At 43.2% G+C, this 20680-nt stretch overlaps 1 protein-coding gene across 1 annotated transcript; it reads right to left on the bottom strand.

The window, feature by feature from the left end:
• Nucleotides 1-13135: 13135 nt before the first annotated feature.
• Nucleotides 13136-20092, bottom strand: LOC123117088 (vacuolar protein sorting-associated protein 22 homolog 1). The gene is made up of 7 exons (XM_044537929.1): nt 20042-20092; nt 19840-19950; nt 18770-18905; nt 18518-18672; nt 18240-18347; nt 14307-14396; nt 13136-14024 (listed from the first exon to the last, which is right to left on the bottom strand). Exons 1-7 carry the CDS (start codon nt 20090-20092, stop codon nt 13917-13919), a joined length of 759 nt encoding a protein of 252 aa, XP_044393864.1. The 3' UTR covers nt 13136-13916.
• Between the last annotated feature and the right edge of the window lie 588 nt (nt 20093-20680).

Raw genomic sequence — 20680 nt, 5'->3', positions numbered from 1 at the left:
ACCCATTTGCACTTAAACAAAGGAACCTTAAAATCATATCCGTAGTCAAGTTCACATATGTCCACTATGTAACCATAATACGTGTCCTTTCCCCTCTCGGTTGTTGCATCAAAGCGGACACTGCTGTTTTGGTTGGTGCTCTTTTTATCTTGGTCAATTGTGTAAAATGTATTCCCATTTATCTCGTATCCTTTCCAAATCGTAACCGTTGAAGATGGTCCCCTGGACAACAAGTATAGCTCATCACAAACAGTGTTGCCACCTCTGAGATGTGTTTCCAACCAACTGCCGAAAGTCCTGATGTGTTCACATGTAATCCAGTTGTCGCACTGCTCCGGGTGTTTGGAGCGCAGACTGTTCTTGTGTTCATCGACATACGGGGTCACAAGGTAGAGTTCTGTAGAACTGTGTAGCGTGCTTGAGACCAAGAATATCCGTCCCTGCATATTATTGAGTCCCTTCCAAGCGTGCCTTTTCCAGTCAGTCTCCCCTCATACCGCGATTTAGGGAGACCTATCTTCTTAAGGCCAGGAATGAAGTCAACACAAAACCCGATGACATCCTCTGTTTGATGGCCCATGGAGATGCTTCCTTCTAGCCTAGCACGGTTACGGACATATTTCTTTAGGACTCCCATGAACCTCTCAAAGGGGTACATATTGTGTAGAAATACGGGGCCCAGAATGACAATCTCGTCAACTAGATGAACTAGGACGTGCGTCATGATATTGAAGAAGGATGGTGGGAACACCAGCTCGAAACTGACAAGACATTGCACCACATCACTCCTTAGCCTTGGTATGATTTCTGGATCGATCACCTTCTGAGAGATTGCATTGAGGAATGCACATAGCTTAACAATGGCTAATCGGACGTTTTCCGGTAGAAGCCCCCTCAATGCAACCGGAAGCAGTTGCGTCATAATCACGTGGCAGTCATGAGACTTTAGGTTCTGGAACTTTTTCTCTGGCATATTTATTATTCCCTTTATATTCAACGAGAAGCCAGTCGGGACCTTCATACTGAGCAGGCATTCAAAGAAGATTTCTTTCTCTTCTTTCGTAAGAGCGTAGCTGGCAGGACCTTCATACTGCTTCGGAGGCATGCCGTCTTTTTCGTGCAAACGTTGCAGGTCCACCCGTGCCTCAGCTGTATCTTTTGTCTTTCCATACACGCCCAAGAAGCCTAGCAGGTTCACGCAAAGGTTCTTCGTCACGTGTATCACGTCAATTGAAGAGCGGACCTCTAGGTCTTTCCAGTAGGGTAGGTCCCAAAATATAGATTTCTTCTTCCACATGGGTGCGTGTCCCCCAGCGTCATTCGGAACATGTAGTGCGCTGGGACCCTTTCCAAAGATTATGTGTAAATCATTGACCATAGCAAGTACGTGATCACCGGTACGCATGGCGGGCTTCTTCCGGTGATCTGCCTCGCCTTTGAAATGCTTGCCTTTCTTTCGACATTGATGGTTGGTCCGAAGAAATCGACGATGGCCCAGGTACACATTCTTCCTGCAGCTTCCCAGGTATATACTTTCGGTGTCAAGTAAACAGTGCGTGCATGCGTGGTATCCCTTGTTTGTCTGTCCTGAAAGGATACTGAGAGCGGGCCAATCGTTGATGGTCATGAATAGCAACGCCTTTAGGTCAAATTCCTCCTGTTTGTGCTCATCCCACGTACGTACACCGTTTCCATTCTACAGCTGTAAAAGTTCTTCAACTAATGGCCTTAGGTACACATCAATGTCATTGCCGGGTTGCTTAGGGCCTTGGATGAGAACTGGCATCATAATGAACTTCCGCTTCATGCACATCCAAGGAGGAAGGTTATACATACATAGAGTCACGGGCCAGGTGTTGTGATTGCTGCTCTGCTCCCTGAAAGGATTAATGCCATCCGTGCTTAAAGCAAACCATATGTTCCTTGGGTCACGTGCAAACTTAGCCCAGTACTTTCTCTCGATTTTTCTCCACTGCGACACGTGAGCGGGTGCTCTAAACTTCCCGTCTTTCTTACGATCCTCACTGTGCCATCGCATCAACTTGGCATGCTCTCCGTTTCTGAACAGACGTTTCCACCATGGTATTATAGGAGCATACCACATCACCTTCGCAGGAACCCTCTTCCTGGGGGGGGGTCGCCGTCAACATCACCAGGGTCATCTCGTCTGATCTTATACCGTAATGCACCGCATACCGGGCATGCGTTCAGATCCTTGTACGCACTGCGGTAGAGGATGCAGTCATTAGGGCATGCATGTATCTTCTGCACCTCCAATCCTAGAGGGCATACGACCTTCTTTGCTGCGTATGTACTGTCGGGCAATTCGTTATCCTTTGGAAGCTTCTTCTTCAATATTTTTAGTAGCTTCTCAAATCCTTTGTCTGGCACAACATTCTCTGCCTTCCACTGCAGCAATTCTAGTACGGTACCGAGCTTTGTGTTTCCATCTTCGCAATTGGGGTACAACCCTTTTTTGTGATCCTCTAGCATGTGATCGAACTTCAGCTTCTCCTTTTGACTTTCACATTGCGTCCTTGCATCGACAATGACCCGGCGGAGATCATCATCATCGGGCACATCGTCTGGTTCCTCTTGATCTTCAGCAGCTTCGCCCATTGCAGCATCATCGTGCACATCGTCTGGTTCCTCTTGATGTTCAGTAGCATCACCGTATTTAGGGGGCACATAGTTGTCATCGTACTCTTCTTCTTCGCCATCTTCCATCATAACCCCTATTTCTCTCTGCCTCGTCCAAACATTTGGCATGAAACCCTTGTAAAGCAGGTGGGTGTGAAGGATTTTCCGGTCAGAGTAAGACTTCGTATTCCCACATATAGGGCATGGACAACACATAAAACCATTCTGCTTGTTTGCCTCAGCCAGTTCGAGAAAATCATGCACGTCCTTAATGTACTCGGAGGTGTGTCTGTTACCGTACATCCATTGTCGGTTCATCTGCGTGCATTATATATAATTAAGTGTGTCAAAAATCATTACAGAACATCATGAATAGATAACTAAGTGACCAAATTAATAGAAGTTCATCATCACATTACAGAACATACATAGTTCTCATCTTCAAGCTAAAATCATTATAGAACAACCTAAAGCTCTGCAGAGCATCTAAATTAATTAAACCATACATTGAAACTATGTAAAACATTTCAATGCGAAAACAAATGCGATCATAATCGCAACCAAGGTAACAACTGATCCAACGACATAATGATACCAAGCCTCGGTATGAATGGCATATTTTCTAATCTTTCTAATCTTCAAGCGCATTGCATCCATCTTGATCTTGTGATCATCGACGACATCCGCAACATGCAACTCTAATATCATCTTCTCCTCCTCAATTTTTCTTATTTTTTCCTTCAAGAAATTGTTTTCTTCTTCAACTAAATTTAACCTCTCGACAATAGGGTCGGTTGGAATTTCCGGTTCAACAACCTCCTAGATAAATAAAATCTATGTCACGTTGGTCGGCATAATTTTCATAAACAATAAATGAACCAATAGTTATGAAAAGATAATATATACCACATCCGAATCATAGACAGGACGAGGGCCGACGGAGGCGGATACCAAAACCATCGCACTATATAAGATGCAATAATAAAAGTAAGAAAATAATACAAGTATCTATCTAAACATACAAGTAAGAATATTTTTCCTTTCAGAAAGAAGATAAGAACAAGAGGCTCACCACGGTGGTGCCGGCGATGAGATCGGCGCGGGTGATCGACGGCGGTGAAGACGGGTATGGGGCGTGACGGACCGCTAAACCTAGACAAATATTGAGGAAAATGGAGCTTGGAGGTCGAGCTTGGAGAGGAGAAAGCTTAAGTAGTGTGGCTCGGGCATTCCATCGAACACCTTGTGTGCATAGGAGGTGAGCTAAAGCACCACCAAGCCCTCTCCCCCTCGGCTGCCAGAAAAAACAGATTAGTGTGCTCTGCTCTTACGCGAGGGGGTATATATAGGCACCTCATTGGTCCCGGTTGGTGGCTTGAACCGGGACTAAAGGGCAGCCTTTGGTCCTGGTTCGTGGCACCAAGCGAGACCAATGGTGGTGGGCCAGGAGCGAGGCCCATTGGTCCCGGTTCGTCCCACCAACCGGGACCAAAAGGTCCAGACGAACCGGGACCAATGGCCAACGTGGCCCGGCCGGCCCCCGGGGCTCACGAACCGGGTCCAATGCCACCATTGGTCCCGGTTCTGGATTGAACCGGGACTAATGGGCTGACCCGGCCTGGACCAATGCCCCCTTTTCTACTAGTGCCCGCCTCCTAGCCGTTGGAACCGGCACTAATGGTCACATTAGTGCCAGTCAACCATTAGTACCGGTCCGTTTAGAAACCGGGACTAATGTATCTCACTAAAGTAAAGTAGTTTTCCTACTAGTGTGCCTTGGTGGTGCAACTGTGAACGTGCATATGCATGTGTCACAGAAGCACAACTATTAATATATCGTCATTGAACTCTTGCTAGTCTTCCAAAGGTAGAAGTACATATAGTATTAGATTGGCAAGACCACATTCAGTTAGTATAAAACAATCGATGAACTACTCAACTAAGGTTACTATGGGCTGCCTGTCTTGAGGCTTAGACTCTACGCTCTGTAAATGTTGTTGTTCTCATGTCTCATGATAGTTGACACTTGAGCATTTCCATGTCTACAAATCCTATGCTAATTATGAAACAAGCATGCTAAGAGGAGCGAGAAGTGTCACATTAACCCTGAAAAAAATAAATGGCTGCAGATGCACTATGGTTGGCACTTAATAATCAGTTTTATAAATGATGTTTCATTTAACCACTAGTAGAAAAGGGGGCATTGGTCCAGGCCGGGTCAGCCCATTAGTCCCGGTTCAATCCAGAACCGGGACCAATGGGGGCATTGGACCCGGTTCGTGTGCCCCGGGGGCCAGCCGGGCCACATGGGCCATTGGTCCCGGTTCGTCTGGACCTTTTGGTCCTGGTTGGTGGGACGAACCGGGACCAATGTGCCTTGCTCCTGGCCCACCACCATTGGTCCCGGTTGGAGGCATGAACCGGGACCAAAGGACGCCCATTAGTCCCGGTTCATACCACCAACCAGGACTAATGTGTTGGTCCTCGTTGCAGCCAGAGTTTAGTCCCACCTTGCCAACCGAAGGGGGCTCACACCGGTTTATAAGCCCCTCCCTCTCTACCTTGTTGAGCTCCTCTCAAAATGAAAATAGATGCCCTTATACAGGAAATTTGACCTAAATTCATACTGAATTTATCTGAAGTTAGTAGAAATTTATTATGAATTTAGGTTGAATTTTCTCTATAAGCGCATCTATGCTCATTTTTTAAGTAAAGTTAATCACAACTATTTTTTCTTCTATTTATTTCTGAGTAGTTATTTATATACTGCTATATTTATTTTTTCTATTTATTTCTTTGTGGTAATAAGTCATTAAAAATAAGCATCTATGCTCATTTTTTTAGTAAAATTAATCACAACTATTTTTTCTTCTATTTATTTTTGAGTAGTTTTTTATATAGTTTTGTTTCTTTTCTGCTATATTTATTTTTTTCTATTTTTTTCTGTGTGGTAATAAGTCATTAAAAATAAAAAGATTTTAGTAAAGTTAATCACAACTATTTTTTCTTCTATTTATTTCTGAGTAGTTTTTAAATAGTTTTTTTTTCTTTTCTGCTATATTTATTTTTTTCTATTTTTTTCTATGTGGTAATAAGTCATTAAAAATAAAAAAGAGGCGCAATGCTAGTTAATTCGCTTCAAGCCTTTCGGAATAGTGTAAACTGCACTGCACATAGCTCCGTGCAGTCTATCCTATTCCTCAAGGCTTGAAGCGAACCGACGTGCAGGTGAGCATTGAGCCTATTCTTCATCGTCTCTGCACTCAAGGCTTATAAACAGTTGTGAGTGCCTCTCGCTTGGCGAGGTGGGACTAAAAAAACAGTTGCAGAAAGAATCAACTAAAAAACAGCTGCAAAAAATAAATAAGTAATTAGACGGGTCCATTGGTACCGGTTGGTGGCTCCAAACGGGACCAATGCCCCTCTTTAGTCCCGGCACATAATGCTTTAATGTCTTATGGTTCGGCCCTCGTGATACCATGCCAACTTTCAACTTTCAACTTTTTCAGAGTTCATTTGAAATGCTTTAATGCAGAAAACAAAAGAAAATAAATAATGCAAAAAACAAAACAAAAAAACTGGAAAAAAATAAAATAGCAACAATAAGTATTTTGTTGTAAGTAGATACAAAATAAAATAAATAAAGCAAAAAGAAAACAAAAAAAGTGTATTCAAATTTGAAAAATAATGGCACTAACAGAAGGTTTATAATTTTTCTAAAACTAAAAGCAAAAAGAATTAAAAAATAAAGCAAAAAAACAAAAGAAAATAAATAATGCAGAAAACAAAACAAAAAATCTGGGAAAAAATAAAAATAACAACAATAAGTATTTTGTTGTAAGTCGAAATAAAATAAAATAAATAAAGCACGAAACAAAACAAAAAACAGAAAAAGTGTTTTCAAATTTGAGAACTAATGGCACTAACAGAAAGTTTATAATTTTTCTAAAACTAAAAGCAAAAATAATTAAAAAATAAAGCAAAAAAACAAAAGAAAATAAATAATGCAGAAAAGAAAACAAAAAAACTAGGAAAAAAAAGAAAAATAGCAACAATAAGTAAAGAAAAAAAGTGCCTCCTACTGGGCCCCCACGGTCTGAATACGACTAGAAACCCACCATGGGCCAGGATTCAGGCCCGCAGGTGGCCCAGTAGGCCCATCAGGCAAAGCAGTAGTAAGTAGGCCCGTAAGCCTGTAGTGGAGAGGAGCTCGAGAGGGGTGCGGCAGTGGGGCTTATAAACCACTGCGCGCCCCTCTCAGCTAGCGAGGTGGGACTAAATTTTCGTGCCGCACTGTGCCAGCACACGACCATTGGTCCGGGTTGGTGGCACCAACCGGGACTGAAGGGGTGCATTGGTACCGGTTCGTGGTACCAACTGGGACCAATGCCACCCTTTAGTCCCGGTTGGTGGCACCAACCGGGACCAAAGCCCTCTGCTTCCCGCCCTTTGGGCTGCTGAAAAGAGGCCTTTGGTCCTGGTTGGTGCTACCAACCGGGACTAAAGGGTGCATTGGTCCCGGTTGTAGCCACCAACCGGCACCAAAGACTTTGCTATATAAGGAAAATTTCAGAACTGCATCCCCACTTCGATCTCTCCTCCTCCTCGATCTCCCGACGCCGCGCGCCGTCGCCTGTCGCCACCTCGCCGTCGCCGCCCCGCGCCCCGACGCCGTCGCCGCCCCGCCCCGACGCCGTCGCCGCCCCGCCCCGACGCCGTCGCCGCCCCGCCCCGCCCTGCCGCCCTGATGTCGGCGCCCCGACGCCGTCGCCGCCCCGCGCCACACCTCGTCGTCGCCGTCGCCGTCGCCGTCGACCTCGCCATGAGCAACTTTTTATGATTTTTGTTAGATTATTTTTAGATTTTTTTGTAGTTTATAGATTTTTTTGTTAGATTAGATGTGTAGTAGTTTAGATATGTAGTTTATAGTATGTTAATTTAGATTGTGTAATTAATTTTTTCATATTGTGTTAGATTTTTTTTTCTGTTAATAGGTTTTTTTGGTGTAATTAATTTGTTCATATTGTGTTAGATTTTTTTTCTGTTAATAGATTTTTTTCTATTAATTTGTTCATAGTATTTTGGTGATATTATTGTTAATAGATTTTTTTGGTGATATTTAGATTGTGTTAGTAAGTACTATAATTGAACTAGCTAGTTAGAAAAATATAATTACTATTTTATTTAGATTTTTTGTAATATAATTAGTTAGAAAAATATTAGTTAGTTAGAAAAATACTAGTTTATTTTTAGTAAGTACTATTTTATTTTATTTATAGTAAGTGCTTCATATATAGTTGAACTAGCTAGTTGATTTAATAAACTAATTTAGTTTACTATATATAGAAGTAGTTTGCAGTAAGTGGAGAGTGGCGTTTTGGTGGCCGAGCTACCTGCAGGCCGCTATCTTGGGCCATGCAGTATGGCGTCGTGATGTGTGCTTCTCTTTTTTCTCGTGCATAACGTTAGCAGTTAAGTTGAAATACATGTGTGACATGCACTGGTGTGCTAGCTTCGTACATGGGCGTCATGAGCCTGATGGGCTGATTTTAAAATTAGCACATGTAGCTGGCTCTGGGGTGGTGCGATATTTATTCCGGGCCCGTCTGGCGCTGCACGCTAGCCTAACCCCAGAAGCGGTGCTTTTTCTTCCCCTCGTCGTTAGGCGATTTCATCCCCTTTCCCTCCTGGTAGCTGTGCGGAGCGACGATTCGCCATGGATGGACTCGAGTTCTTCTTTGAAGAAGCAGATTCAGGGTGAGAAACCAGTCTGCCCCGCGTAATTTCTCTTGCTCTTACTTCTTCCAAACTGAAATCTGTTTTGACTTGGATATTCTACTCCTTGATTTCACAACGATTTGTCCTCGAGTCCTTCGTCTCCAGATGTAGGTTTGGATCTGGCTGACTGAGAATCGTTGTGTGCTCCAGGTTGATTCCTAGGCTAGATGCGGGTGATTTTTTGGGTGGCGGAATTGATGTTGTCCAGTCTTGTGGTTGCTTTCCATCCATGAAGCTCGCGGGCGCTCCACCAAGGTGATTTCTTCTGAACCCATGGACATCAGCAACGCCGAAGACCAGTTCTGATTGGTGGAAGCCAATGTTGCCTCGTACCGCAATGGTGAGAAAGTGGTCGTTAGTGACTCAAACGACATGGCTCCTCAAGATACGACCTCTGCAGTTGTACGAGAGGATGGAGATGCTGAGGGTGTGGTCGTCAACAACTCAAAAGGCATGGCACATGTTGACGGAGTCAACTCCCGTGCCGCGTACATGAAACTGGAGTGATGCACGCTTGACGGCGACGTGGAGCTGTGCTGCACTCCGATGCCTGCTGGTGTACGTGAGCCCGCGCAGAATATCAAAAAAGCAAATACGGCAGCTGTACAACGGACTCTTCTACGAATACAGTCAATATACGGGAGCGTCATGCACGCTCGCCAATCGTGGCGAGCACTGACGGGGCTGATTCTGGCCTGCAGGTAGCTCGGCCACCAAAGGCCATTTTTGGTAGTAAGTGCTACTTTATTTATTTATAGTAAGTTCTACTTTATTTATTTATAATAAGTGCTACTTTGTTTTTAGTAAGTACTACTTTATTTATTTATAGTAAGTGCTTAGTAGTTGAACTAGATAGTTGATTTAATTAATAAAACTACTTTATTTAACTATATATAGAAGTAGTTTGTAGTAAGTGCTACTTTATTTATTTATAGTAAATACTACTTTATTTATTTATAGTAAGTACTTAGTAGTTGAACTAGATAGTTGATTTAATTAATAAAACTACTTTATTTAACTATATATAAAAGTACGTAGTTCCCGCATCGACGTCGGCGATGCCTATCCCGCATCCTCGTCGTCGTCGACTCGGCGGTGGAGGTCTGCTTGATCAGGGCCATGTTCGGGACTGGGCTCCGCCGGGCTGGTATTGGGAGGTGCTACCTTCTGGGGGACGTAGGTTGGTGAGGAGGCAGCCCGTTGTTGACCCGATCCTTGTTTGGTGGCGGTCGCGTGGGCCAGTGACGGTGCCGAGGCTACCGGACACCGCGGAGGTGGTACGTCACCGTGTCAGCGAGGAGGACGAGCACGTCCGTCGCTACATTGTTGCGTTGGAGGGCAGGTTCGACAATACCCGGCAGGTTCTTCAGGGATCTCACTGGAGCTATGATCCTGTGATCGTTCCTTATCTTTGGGTATCCACCGCCCGCGACGATACCCGTCGGGCGCTACGGTTCTAGCTGTATTAATTAGCGATGCTATATGTATGATAGTATTCGAGGAGTATTCGATGTACGGACACAAGAGATGATGTACTTTTGGTTATAATTGAATGCATGCTAATTTGAATACTACTTTATTTTAGAATTTGGTTTTGCTTATTGAATGCTCATATTGGAAAAGTACTCCTACTTTAAATGCTAAAATTGAAGAGCACTCTATGCAGAAATCTAGGAGCCCCCTCCATCATCCACGCCGTCGTGGGGGTAGCTTCTCCTTCATTCCCGTGTGCTAGACAATTTGTTGTAATAATGCACTCGGGAATGAAAGGAGGAGCTATGTACCATCACCGATAGTCAACCCGTGATTAATAATAATGATCTAATTTAGGATTTTTAGTACATATATTTAATATTTGAATTATGAACTTAGGCCGGAAATGTCGTACTCGGACGATGAAAACCGCCCGGGGGAGTGCGACTGGTGCCACGACGACCGAGGTATGTGCGACAGGTTCATTGAGCTGGATGAAGATCGGCGCTTCAGCATTAAGCTCGAGGAGACCTTCGATGTTCATACGGTACGCAACGACGACAATAGTTTTTTTCGTAATTAAGCACAAATTCAACTTTTTTAACGTGTATTTTTCATCTTTTCCAATTCGACTAGGTTATCCAATGCTTTGCAAGACGCTATGTCTTGGAGATGATGGGTTTTGAAGACCATGAAAGTATGGAAACCAAAAAAATTATTCTAAGTACCCATCATGGTGTGAATTTTCAAGTAAAATTGTACAATGCTCAGAGTGTAACCCATTTTGGTTGCAAAAACTGGGAAGCACTTTGCAAGATGTATGGTTTTGATGAGGGTATGCTTGTCACCATGGATCTTGGTGATCCTACAATCGCGCAAGAGAGACCTTCGATTTTCGTCCTTGTGGATACACCTCCAATTCTTCCCCAATGTGAGCTTAACATAGTTATTAAGTAATTTATATTGTTTATTTCAAAATAGTTGACAACTTATTTTCATTGACAGCTTATTTTCATTCTTCAAAAAATGTGCGGAAGATGGTAGACAGAACCTACTACAACGAAGGCTCCGAATTAACTTATCAGGAGAAAAATCATCTGGTCGCATTTTGTACTGATCTTGAGAATTACAATATCTACAATCAAACTCCTCAACATTATGGTCAATACGTGCCACTAGTGTATGTGTTGAACTACGGTAACTACCATGTAGATACCCTGGTAAGATTTTTTACTATTACGACATCCGTGCATCTTTTTGCACACTTCTAAAACTAGTAAATCATTGCTAACTACGAAGTTATTATTATGTTTTTCAACAGATAATTCCGAATGATTGTGTGCCTCATCTGATGTATACGCACGGTAGCCTTCATGTTTTGAACATACAACCAGGTCTTCCTACGAATCTGAACTGTCCATACCGGGTTTCTAAAAGAAGTGGAGACATGACAATCAAAGAATGGAAAAAATGTATGGACAGTCGTAAGGAGCTTCTTGGAAGCAAAAATCAGCGAAGGGCAAGAATTGGAGACAGGATGATCGCCATTCTTCATAATGAAGAGTCAGGGTCTATATTGTTTTATGCTATTTTACCTTAAGGGTGTTTAGGTCATGTCCTACCTGATACTGATGATCATGTGCTAAGAACAATTATGTAGGGTTGGGTTCGATGACTATGAGGATGATGATCGTATAACTTATTATTAATAACGAGTAGAAGTTGTATGATGATGCATGATTAGTAGGACTTGTTATTATATATGATGATGTATGATGTGAGCATGCATGAGTTATTATATCAGCGGGTGAAATAAACATATATAGCAGCAGCGTTGGTAAACCAAGGACGAAGATATAAGAGAGGACACTTCGCTAGCTAATAACAACCTAAAAATAACCCCCAAAACCTCTAAACCAGCCACTTTTCTTAAAAAAACATGGACTTGGCCCCCCTGACTGGGCTCGGCGCACAGTGCCACGTGTAGGCACATTGGTCCCGGTTCGTGTTTGAACAGGGACTAATGGGTGAAGGTATTAGTAACGACCCATTAGTCCCGGTTTATGAACCGGGACTAAAGGCCCTTGTGAACCGGGACTATTAGGTGTTTTTCTACTAGTGAACTTTACAGTAGTAAATGACTACCAAATGGCAAAGGCATTTGACGAAAGGCCGTCGAAACCACAGTTTGACGAAAGGCATTATTTTTATTGTCCTCTCTATATTACATGGTGGATTTAAGATAAGACTATCTTATCAACAACTATATGTGCCCTAAGTTAGGTAAAAATGTGGAAAACTATTAAATGAGGTAATTGTTGTCACAAACATGAAATCTAGGGAGTAAAAAATGGAATTCAATAAAAAATTTGTAAAAAGTCAGAATATATGTGGATTCAAATGTTTAGATTTATCAATTGGGCCATCTTAGTAATCATATATTACATGGGTTGGTCACGAATTAGTCATGGATTAACATCAGTTTACTAAAGATTTAACACAATCTATGAGGTGAGGTGAACCAAATGCCATAGTGCTAACTCCACCTGTGCTACTAAGAGAGATGACTCCGTGTTCGTCATCAAGGAGGAAGATACAACGGCAAGCCAGAGGTGCTTCAGGCCAGGGAAGAGAATCAACACGAGCTCAGCGTGATTGATGCAGATACGCAGTAGTGTGGAATACCCTTGCGAAAGGTATGTAGATTGCGAGCATGCATGCACATCAACCAAAGGCGTAGGTGCTGGAAGATGTGGTCGATGAAGCAGACTATCGGTGAAAGAGCACAGGCATCATGGGGGGCTGCAAGGCGATAACGCTGCAACCATGGGCTCTAGCAGTGGTGAGATATCGAACGAATGTCTCTTGACCACCTTGCTCTGCTACTGTTCCTGATGTCTCTCGTTCCCGCGTACATGTTGTAACATCTGTCCGGTCCTTCTCTCATCCTCTCCTCAATTTGATCATTTCATCACTATAAATCCAGTGCACTAGGCTAGTGCTACCAATATGTTGAAATGAATAGAGTGGCAGTGGCTAAAGGTCTATATATGTACAAGGGAAAGCATCGTTCACATAAGGGGCGGTCGGGGAGCATTCAATTCTTTCCTGTCAGTCGAAACACATCAAAAATAGGAACACATAAATAGTAACGCGCATCTATACAAACACACATTATGTATTTCCACTTAAACGGGGTGGCTAGCACGATCGCGAATCACCAAAGCAACAACAAAGTCAGGGGCATTTTCAGCCCAAACAGACATTTTCAGTTCAAACAGAGAACGGCACGGGTGCCTCAAAACTATGCTGCACAACTCTATTACATTCACCTTAGCAAAACCTGAAATCAGCTGACATAAGGCACAGGCTTCTAGCTTCTCGTCGGAGGACCCCAATATCTGCAGCTTCATACCCTTTGGTCTTTGAGGGCATTCTGCTTAGAAGATAACACGGTGCAAACCCAGGTCCATAGCTCCCTAAATGGCCTTGACACATGCTTCAGTTTCAGCTAGGAGAGCAGTACGCACATGATGCAGCTTCCCAGCACCCGCAGCAATGAAATCGCCAAACTCATCATGAACTGACAAAACCCCAAGCACCCGTTCCCGAGTCCTCCTTATAGGCTGCATCAAGATTAATTTTCATGAACCCTGAATCCGGCAATTGCCAAGCCTGACGTATCATCACCGGCGGACTGCATTGGGGCCTGTCCGGGTTGAAATCTAACACATGCTTACTAATGACCACACTGACCTCGGCCGTGCTCCTCTGTTTTTCCCCTTCGCTCGCTTTATTTCTAGTTGTCCACCAGTCCCATAGTAACATCCACAACTTTTACTGAAGAACACAACAGAGCTCTGAAGCAAGAAATCGCACACGATTTTACTATTTCAGGTACTACGTGTAATGTTTTCCCTTCTTGCGCAGGGCGTACTAGTGAGCCAAAAATGTGACTGCACCAGTAGCACAGGTGGTTCCAGCTCTCATGAACACAAGGGTAAAAATAGAACAGCACAGCTAAATTATGACTTTGCTTCGAAACTGGAGGCATCGGATCTGAGGGTGACGCACGGGAACCAGTGTCTACGCTTGCCATCCCTGTGTCCGTCGTCGATCATAGCAAGTCCCTCCTGGTCGCACAACAGAGTTTCATGGGTCAGAAGTCACCGATGTTATACAGGCGCCAAAGAATTTTACAGCTAATTTTAATCTGGGCATGAAAAGTGTCCATGGGCATGCACATGCACATGGCTCTCGAAAATCGCAGTGTAGGTCTTGGTCCAAGGTGAATATATCATAGTTCCAACATAACTTGCAGTAAAAAAAAACAAAGCTGTTTTTCTTTCCTTTTGGCACGGGAATGAACCATGTAGATTGCTATCATAAATAGGAAATCCAGATGCAGTGTTTACCTTTAGCAAAGTTTCAAGGGCATCGATTGCACGGCCAGTTGACCATAAGAACTCCTTCTCAACTTGTTCTACGGTGACATAGCCTTTAGCCTGCATGTGAATGATGTTACAACTAGAGTAATGTGGTATTATGGTATAGGTTACACTAGTTTATGCATGTTCTCAGTTTGATAGGTTCTATCAACCTATGTCTTGCTCAATCTTTCGCCGACAGGAAATCGATGGCGCGAATACTTTTCCAATCTTTCGCAGTACAACTCAATTTATATAGCAGCCTGACAATGATCTAGAATTAGGTTTACCAAGATGCAAACCCAACCAAACAACAGGCGAACCCCGCAACGGCTGGAATCACCTGGACGATCTTTAGAAGATCACGCGTAGCAATTGGAGAAGCTTCCCAATCCTCGCGCACAAGAACAACCACGATGGGTTTTTAACTCACGAACACACAGTATTCTCTGCCAGGAACCATGGCGACTTTTCTAGTTTTACTCACGCAATAAAAAACTCCCATACAAGGGCAGCACCCTGACCTTTTATATGGCCGACCAGATAGACCTAGATCCAGACTTCTAAACCAAAACGGCAGCCCAAGCTGAACCGAACAAAACACCTAACAAAGTACTAATCGGACAGCCCATATATACTACTATATATATATAGTACTAATTTAAATACTTGGCTAGGTGTGTAGCTTGTACACGCACGTACTACTGAACCTAAAAATAGAAAGAGCACACAATAAGTTGACCTGACTTCAATTTAAGTTCAGATGAATTTTGCCCACTGTCAAAAGGTTGCATGGAGTCCTGAATGTCGGCTTCACTTCCTTCGCCGGTATGATCTGAACTTTGTCGGTCCGACGAGTGTCATCTTGAATAACTGCATGTACACTTTTCGCCCGCGTCGAGCTGGTACGACATATATCTCCTTCTGCCCTTGGCCAGCCTTCGAAATGTCCGTTGCCACCGTAGCAGATACGGTCGCATCATCCTCCCTCCCTTGAAAGAAACCCGTCCTCGGTTTCGTCCTATACCTTGCAGATTTCTTCTTGAACACTTCTATAGTACACTTTATATTATGTGCATCCTTAGGAAGAATAGCATAAAACTCACCCTTATGCATAAAAGTGTACCGGTTTGTTCGTCCGTGATGAAGAGCGTTAACATCATGCTGCCGCGGACGCCCCAAAATAAGATGACAAACATGTAGTGGCATAACATCGCATTCCACCTTATCAACATAGCCATCAACAGAAAAAGGTACCTTCACCCTGTGAGTCACCTTCACTTTGCCAACATCATTTATCCACTTCATATAATATGGTTTTGGGTGCTTCCATGTTGGCAACAAAAGAGACTCCACCACATCCTTGCTAATCATGTTGCTACCACTGCCACCATCAATTATCAGTTTGCAAACTTCTCCTTTGATGGTACGTGCAGTTTGAAAAATACTCCGCCGCTGTCCTTGTTCAACAATGGTCTTGTCATCTCGTTGGACCTTATGTGCTAGGCAAACTCTTCATATCAGGATCATCTTGAGGATAACATAGTATGGTATCACCATGACCTCTTTCGATTCCATCCTCTAACTTAGGCGTCTCATCGTCAGATTCTGAAATATATTCCGCATCAACAAGTAGAACCCTTCGTTGATTGGAACATTCATGCTTCATGTGTCCACGTCCTCCACACTTGTGGCAAATAATATTACGATGATGAGATGAAGACGCATTAGATGAAACATGAGAAACCTCCTTTGGCGCAGCCGCCACTTTGCTCTGTTCAATGCTTCCCGACTTATAAGGAGTCGGTTTAGCACTAATCCCACCCTCAACAAGAGAAGAACCACGTCGCCCAGTGTTGTAAGTCGGACGATTCTCTGAAACTTGCTTCTCCAATACCCAACGTTCAGCACGCTCCGCTCATGAATATCATTATATTGCATTAATCAACACGGTCACGAATCTTTTCTTCCAACCCCTCAAAGAAACGTACCATGGTCGCCTCCGCAGACTCAGCACAGCCGTACAGATCATCAAAACTTGCATCTCTTTGTAGTACTCATCAACTGATTTTGTACCTTGCACTAGACGACGCAGTCTACTATGAAGTTGGCGAGTGTAGTAAGCAGGCACAAAACGTTCCCTCATGATTCGCTTCATGTCAGCCCATGTTGCTAGTCGCTCGTGAGTACGGTTTTTATTATCCCACCATACAAGAGCATACTCTGTAAATTTCATTGATGCAACACGAACCTTCTTCTCTTCGGAGTAGTTGTGACCATCAAAAATCTGATTTATGCGCATCTCCCACTCCAAATATTTCTCCGGGTCGGCACAACGTCCCGAGAATTCTGGTATGGTTATCTTGATTCGACCCAAGCCATCATCCTCATGGGCACCATTGCCGCCATAGTCACGGCCCCGCCCAGCATGGCGGTGAGCCCTAGCATCATGCCGTGGTCGGTGATGTAAGCCTCCACGGGCATCGGAATCCTCAGAAAAATCACCACCATCATCGTGGTCACGGTCACGACGTCGTCGTGGTGAGCGGGACTGTCGGGGTGCCACATCTCTCGCCTGAAGGCGCTGAACTGCTGCAGTGAGCCGATTAAGACTCTCGGTCACCACTTGTAAACTATCAGTGCGCTGTCGGTCGCTAGCAGTCAGACGCTCGTTCAACCTGTCCTCGACGCCTACAATATTTGCAGACAATTCCTCAACTCTTGTCCCAAGCTTCTTGTTGGCTCCCTTGATCGACATCATATGGATACGCAAATCATCACTTATGTCCAGATCTTCCGGAAGTTCATCGCCTTCCTCATGATCAGATTTCTCATGCTGCGAGTTCACCACCTTTCAAACAATTGAATCAAATAGCAGGAAAAAAATTGTACCGTGATCAACCTTACTCTGAATACCACTTGATGCGACCGTCGACAGGAAATAAATGGCGCGAATACTTTCCCAATCTTTCGCAGTACAACTCAATTTATATAGCAGCCTGACAATGATCTAGAATTAGGTTTACCAAGATGCAAACCCAACCAAACAACAGGCGAACCCCGCAACGGCTGGAATCACCTGGACGATCTTTAGAAGATCACGCGTATCAATTGGAGAAGCTTCCCAATCCTCGCGCGCAAGAACAACCACGATGGGTTTTTAACTCACGAACACACAGTATTCTCCGCCAGGAACCATGGCGATTTTTCTAGTTTTATACTCACGCAATAAAAAACTCCCATACAAGGGCAGCGCCCTGACCTTCTATATGGCCGACCAGATAGACCTACCCAGACTCCTAAACCAAAACGGCGGCCCAAGCTGAACCGAACAAAACACCTAACAAAGTACTAGTCGGACAGCCCATATATACTACTATGTATATATAGTACTAATTTAAATACTTGGCTAGGTGTGTAGCTAGTACACGCACGTACTACTGAACCTAAAAATAAAAAGAGCACACAATAAGTTGACCTGACTTCAATTTAACTTCAGATGAATTTTGCCCACTGTCAAAAAGTTGCATGGAGTCCTGAATGTCGGCTTCACTTCCTTCGCCGGTATGACCTGAACTCTGTCGGTCCGACGAGTGTCATCTTGAATAACTGCATGTACACTTTTCGCCCGACATCGAGCTGGTACGACATATATCTCCTTCTGCCCTTGGCCAGCCTTCGAAATGTCCGTTGCCACCGTAGCAGATACGGTCGCATCAATGTGGTATTATGGTATAGGTTACACTAGTTTATGCATGTTCTCAGTTTGATAGGTTCTATCAACCTATGTCTTGCTTGTCTAGTACCCAACTGAAATAAGCTTGGCAAAAGAGTTTTCCAATGTACTGTATGGGGATTTTGACTGTCAACATATGCCAATTGATATGCCTGTATTGTAACATTGTGTCAAGAAACACAAACCTGAGCTAGTTCAAGTATCCCATTATGATCTTTATTTAACTCAGTAGGAACCGATTGCACAAGCTTTTTCTTCCCAACAGAAATTACTTCAAAACGACTACCAAGGACCTGCAAGTTCACAAATGAAGGATTACAAAACCAGAAAGCTATAAAAAAGTACATCAAATAACACTGCACTGAGCAAGGATTATGCATTAATTATAGTCCAAACTCTAAAATGATGTGAAGCATCAATTTCCCGAACATATTATTGGACAATATAAGCTTATAAGACTGACCTTCAGCTTACTTATAGCGCGTAAACAGTCATCTGACGATAATGAACCAAGATCAGTTTTTCTTTTCTGGCAGAGAAGTTTGCGGAGTTCTATCAAGTCAATAAGACCACCATTATGCGATCTTGTTGCTATGCATATGTCAACGATCTGAACACCTGCCATGATTGACATGGATGTTAAGCTGAGCATAAAAAGGTATAAGAGAAACTTACAAGATCCAAAGAAGATCAAAGGAAGCTAAAGTATACGAACCCAATTCATAGTAGAAGTCACCGATTCCTAGGAGCTCTGCCCAAACTCCTTTATTCGATGACAATGGATCTACTCCAACTTTTGCACACATTTCATGAAACTGCTGCCCAAATACCGAATTTTTACGGATGTCACTCTGCACTAGCACAATCATGTACATACCATTAGCAGAGGTAACTGAAATATGCTTTGCCATTAGAAATTTGTTCTCATCTCTTGTAGCACATGGGGATAAAAATATAGTACTACCACATAGGAATTATGCCATGCGAAGAGTGAAATCTAGAACTATCAGCTATCACAAAAAATAGCAATCAACTGACACCTAACTGATACTAGATGATATGAAATAAAGTTCTATTTGGTGTTCTCTAGATCCAGAAAGGCGTTTTAGCATAATATTAGGTTTTACTTAGTTTGATAAGGACGTGATTAACTCATTACTGATCAATTGGCCAAACCCCAGGGTAATACTTGTCACTAAATTAGTAGAAATCAACAAATGAAGTTGTTGACATTGCATAATTTTTTTGCCATAAACCATAATGGTAACATATAGCTTTCTATATGTACAATCTGCTGGATGCTAATTTGAGAAGGTGTGCGTTGATGGAAAATATCAAAATGGCTGATTTCCCCCCCTCTAGACAACTTTCCCAATAGTAGCATATTTGTCAGACTGGAGTATATATGAGTAATTCCGCGCGCGCGCGCGCACACACACACACACACACACAGAATCGAAACAGCACATTATGTTTGCTCAGTTTTGGGTACATGCAGGTCATGCACTTATTAGCTAGTTAGGCTCCCTTTTGAAGTTTGATTGACAACTTTAATTCATATAGAAGCAGCAAGTAGACTGTTTCCAGTTTTGCCAAAAATAGTCATTCCATTTGTGATGGTTACAATGCAGCAGATAGCAGATACAAACAAGTGCGGAGGATAGCAAGATCGATAGGTTGATAAGAAAAATAGTTAGTATCATGCAATTCAGTGGAACTAGCGTAAGAAATGTGTCCCCTCCACTTCAATTCCCCTCAACTACCGCAAGCAATGAATTACCTTACCTTATGCTTGCGAGCGAATTCATCGAGCTGCGATCTGAAGGTCGCGAGCTGCTCCTGCATGACATCCGTCCTGACTTTCGCCACATTCGCCCCGACTAGACGGAATTTGTCCTGGAAGTTGCAAGCACAATCACATCTCAGGATCCAAAGGATGAAAAATCACGCGCCATGCAGGCTAACCAGTAGAAAAATTAGCACGTACGCGAGTCGCCGCCGCGTTCTGCAAGCCGGCGATCCCCGGCCGCCTCCTCATTCTCCTCCTCCTGCCGCCCCCTTCTGCCTGGTGTCGGATCCAGGATTTTCAAACAGAGTGGTCCCTAAAAATTACAATAAATACGACATGTCAATAGCACAACAGAAATTGATCAATATGATCTTACAAATATATGAAAAAAAATCTGAAATAAGTCTTGATTTTGCATACAATAAACCTTGAAAAGTTCAAAGAAGACTATGTGCATGTGTTCATTCTTCCACATTTGATACATATATGTAACCATGTGGTCCTAGTTGACATTCTGTTCTTCAATATGACAAATGAAATTTATCGATTCAAAAAATGAGAAGAATGTATCGATTGTTTGATCACCCAAACTGAAACAATTCAGTAGTAAGTAGTAACATTTCTGAAAATTACTGCTCAAGATGCCACATGGACTCAGAAATTGGATCCAAACTGAAACAATTCTGTAGTAAGTAGTGACATTGCTTGACAGAATTAAGTAGTATACATCAAGCCTAAATTCGTAACGAGAAGTACTGGCAGGTGGCAGCACGACAAGCTACAAGTAATGAGTAAACAGAAATTGGGGAACAGGCAGAAGTCTCGTCAAACGTACCT

The sequence above is a fragment of the Triticum aestivum genome, chromosome 5B (genome assembly GCF_018294505.1).
Source record: "Triticum aestivum cultivar Chinese Spring chromosome 5B, IWGSC CS RefSeq v2.1, whole genome shotgun sequence".
In the NCBI taxonomy this organism is placed as follows: domain Eukaryota; kingdom Viridiplantae; phylum Streptophyta; class Magnoliopsida; order Poales; family Poaceae; genus Triticum; species Triticum aestivum.
Note: the sequence above shows the minus strand (reverse complement) of the source record. Positions and strands in the feature narration are given on the sequence as shown.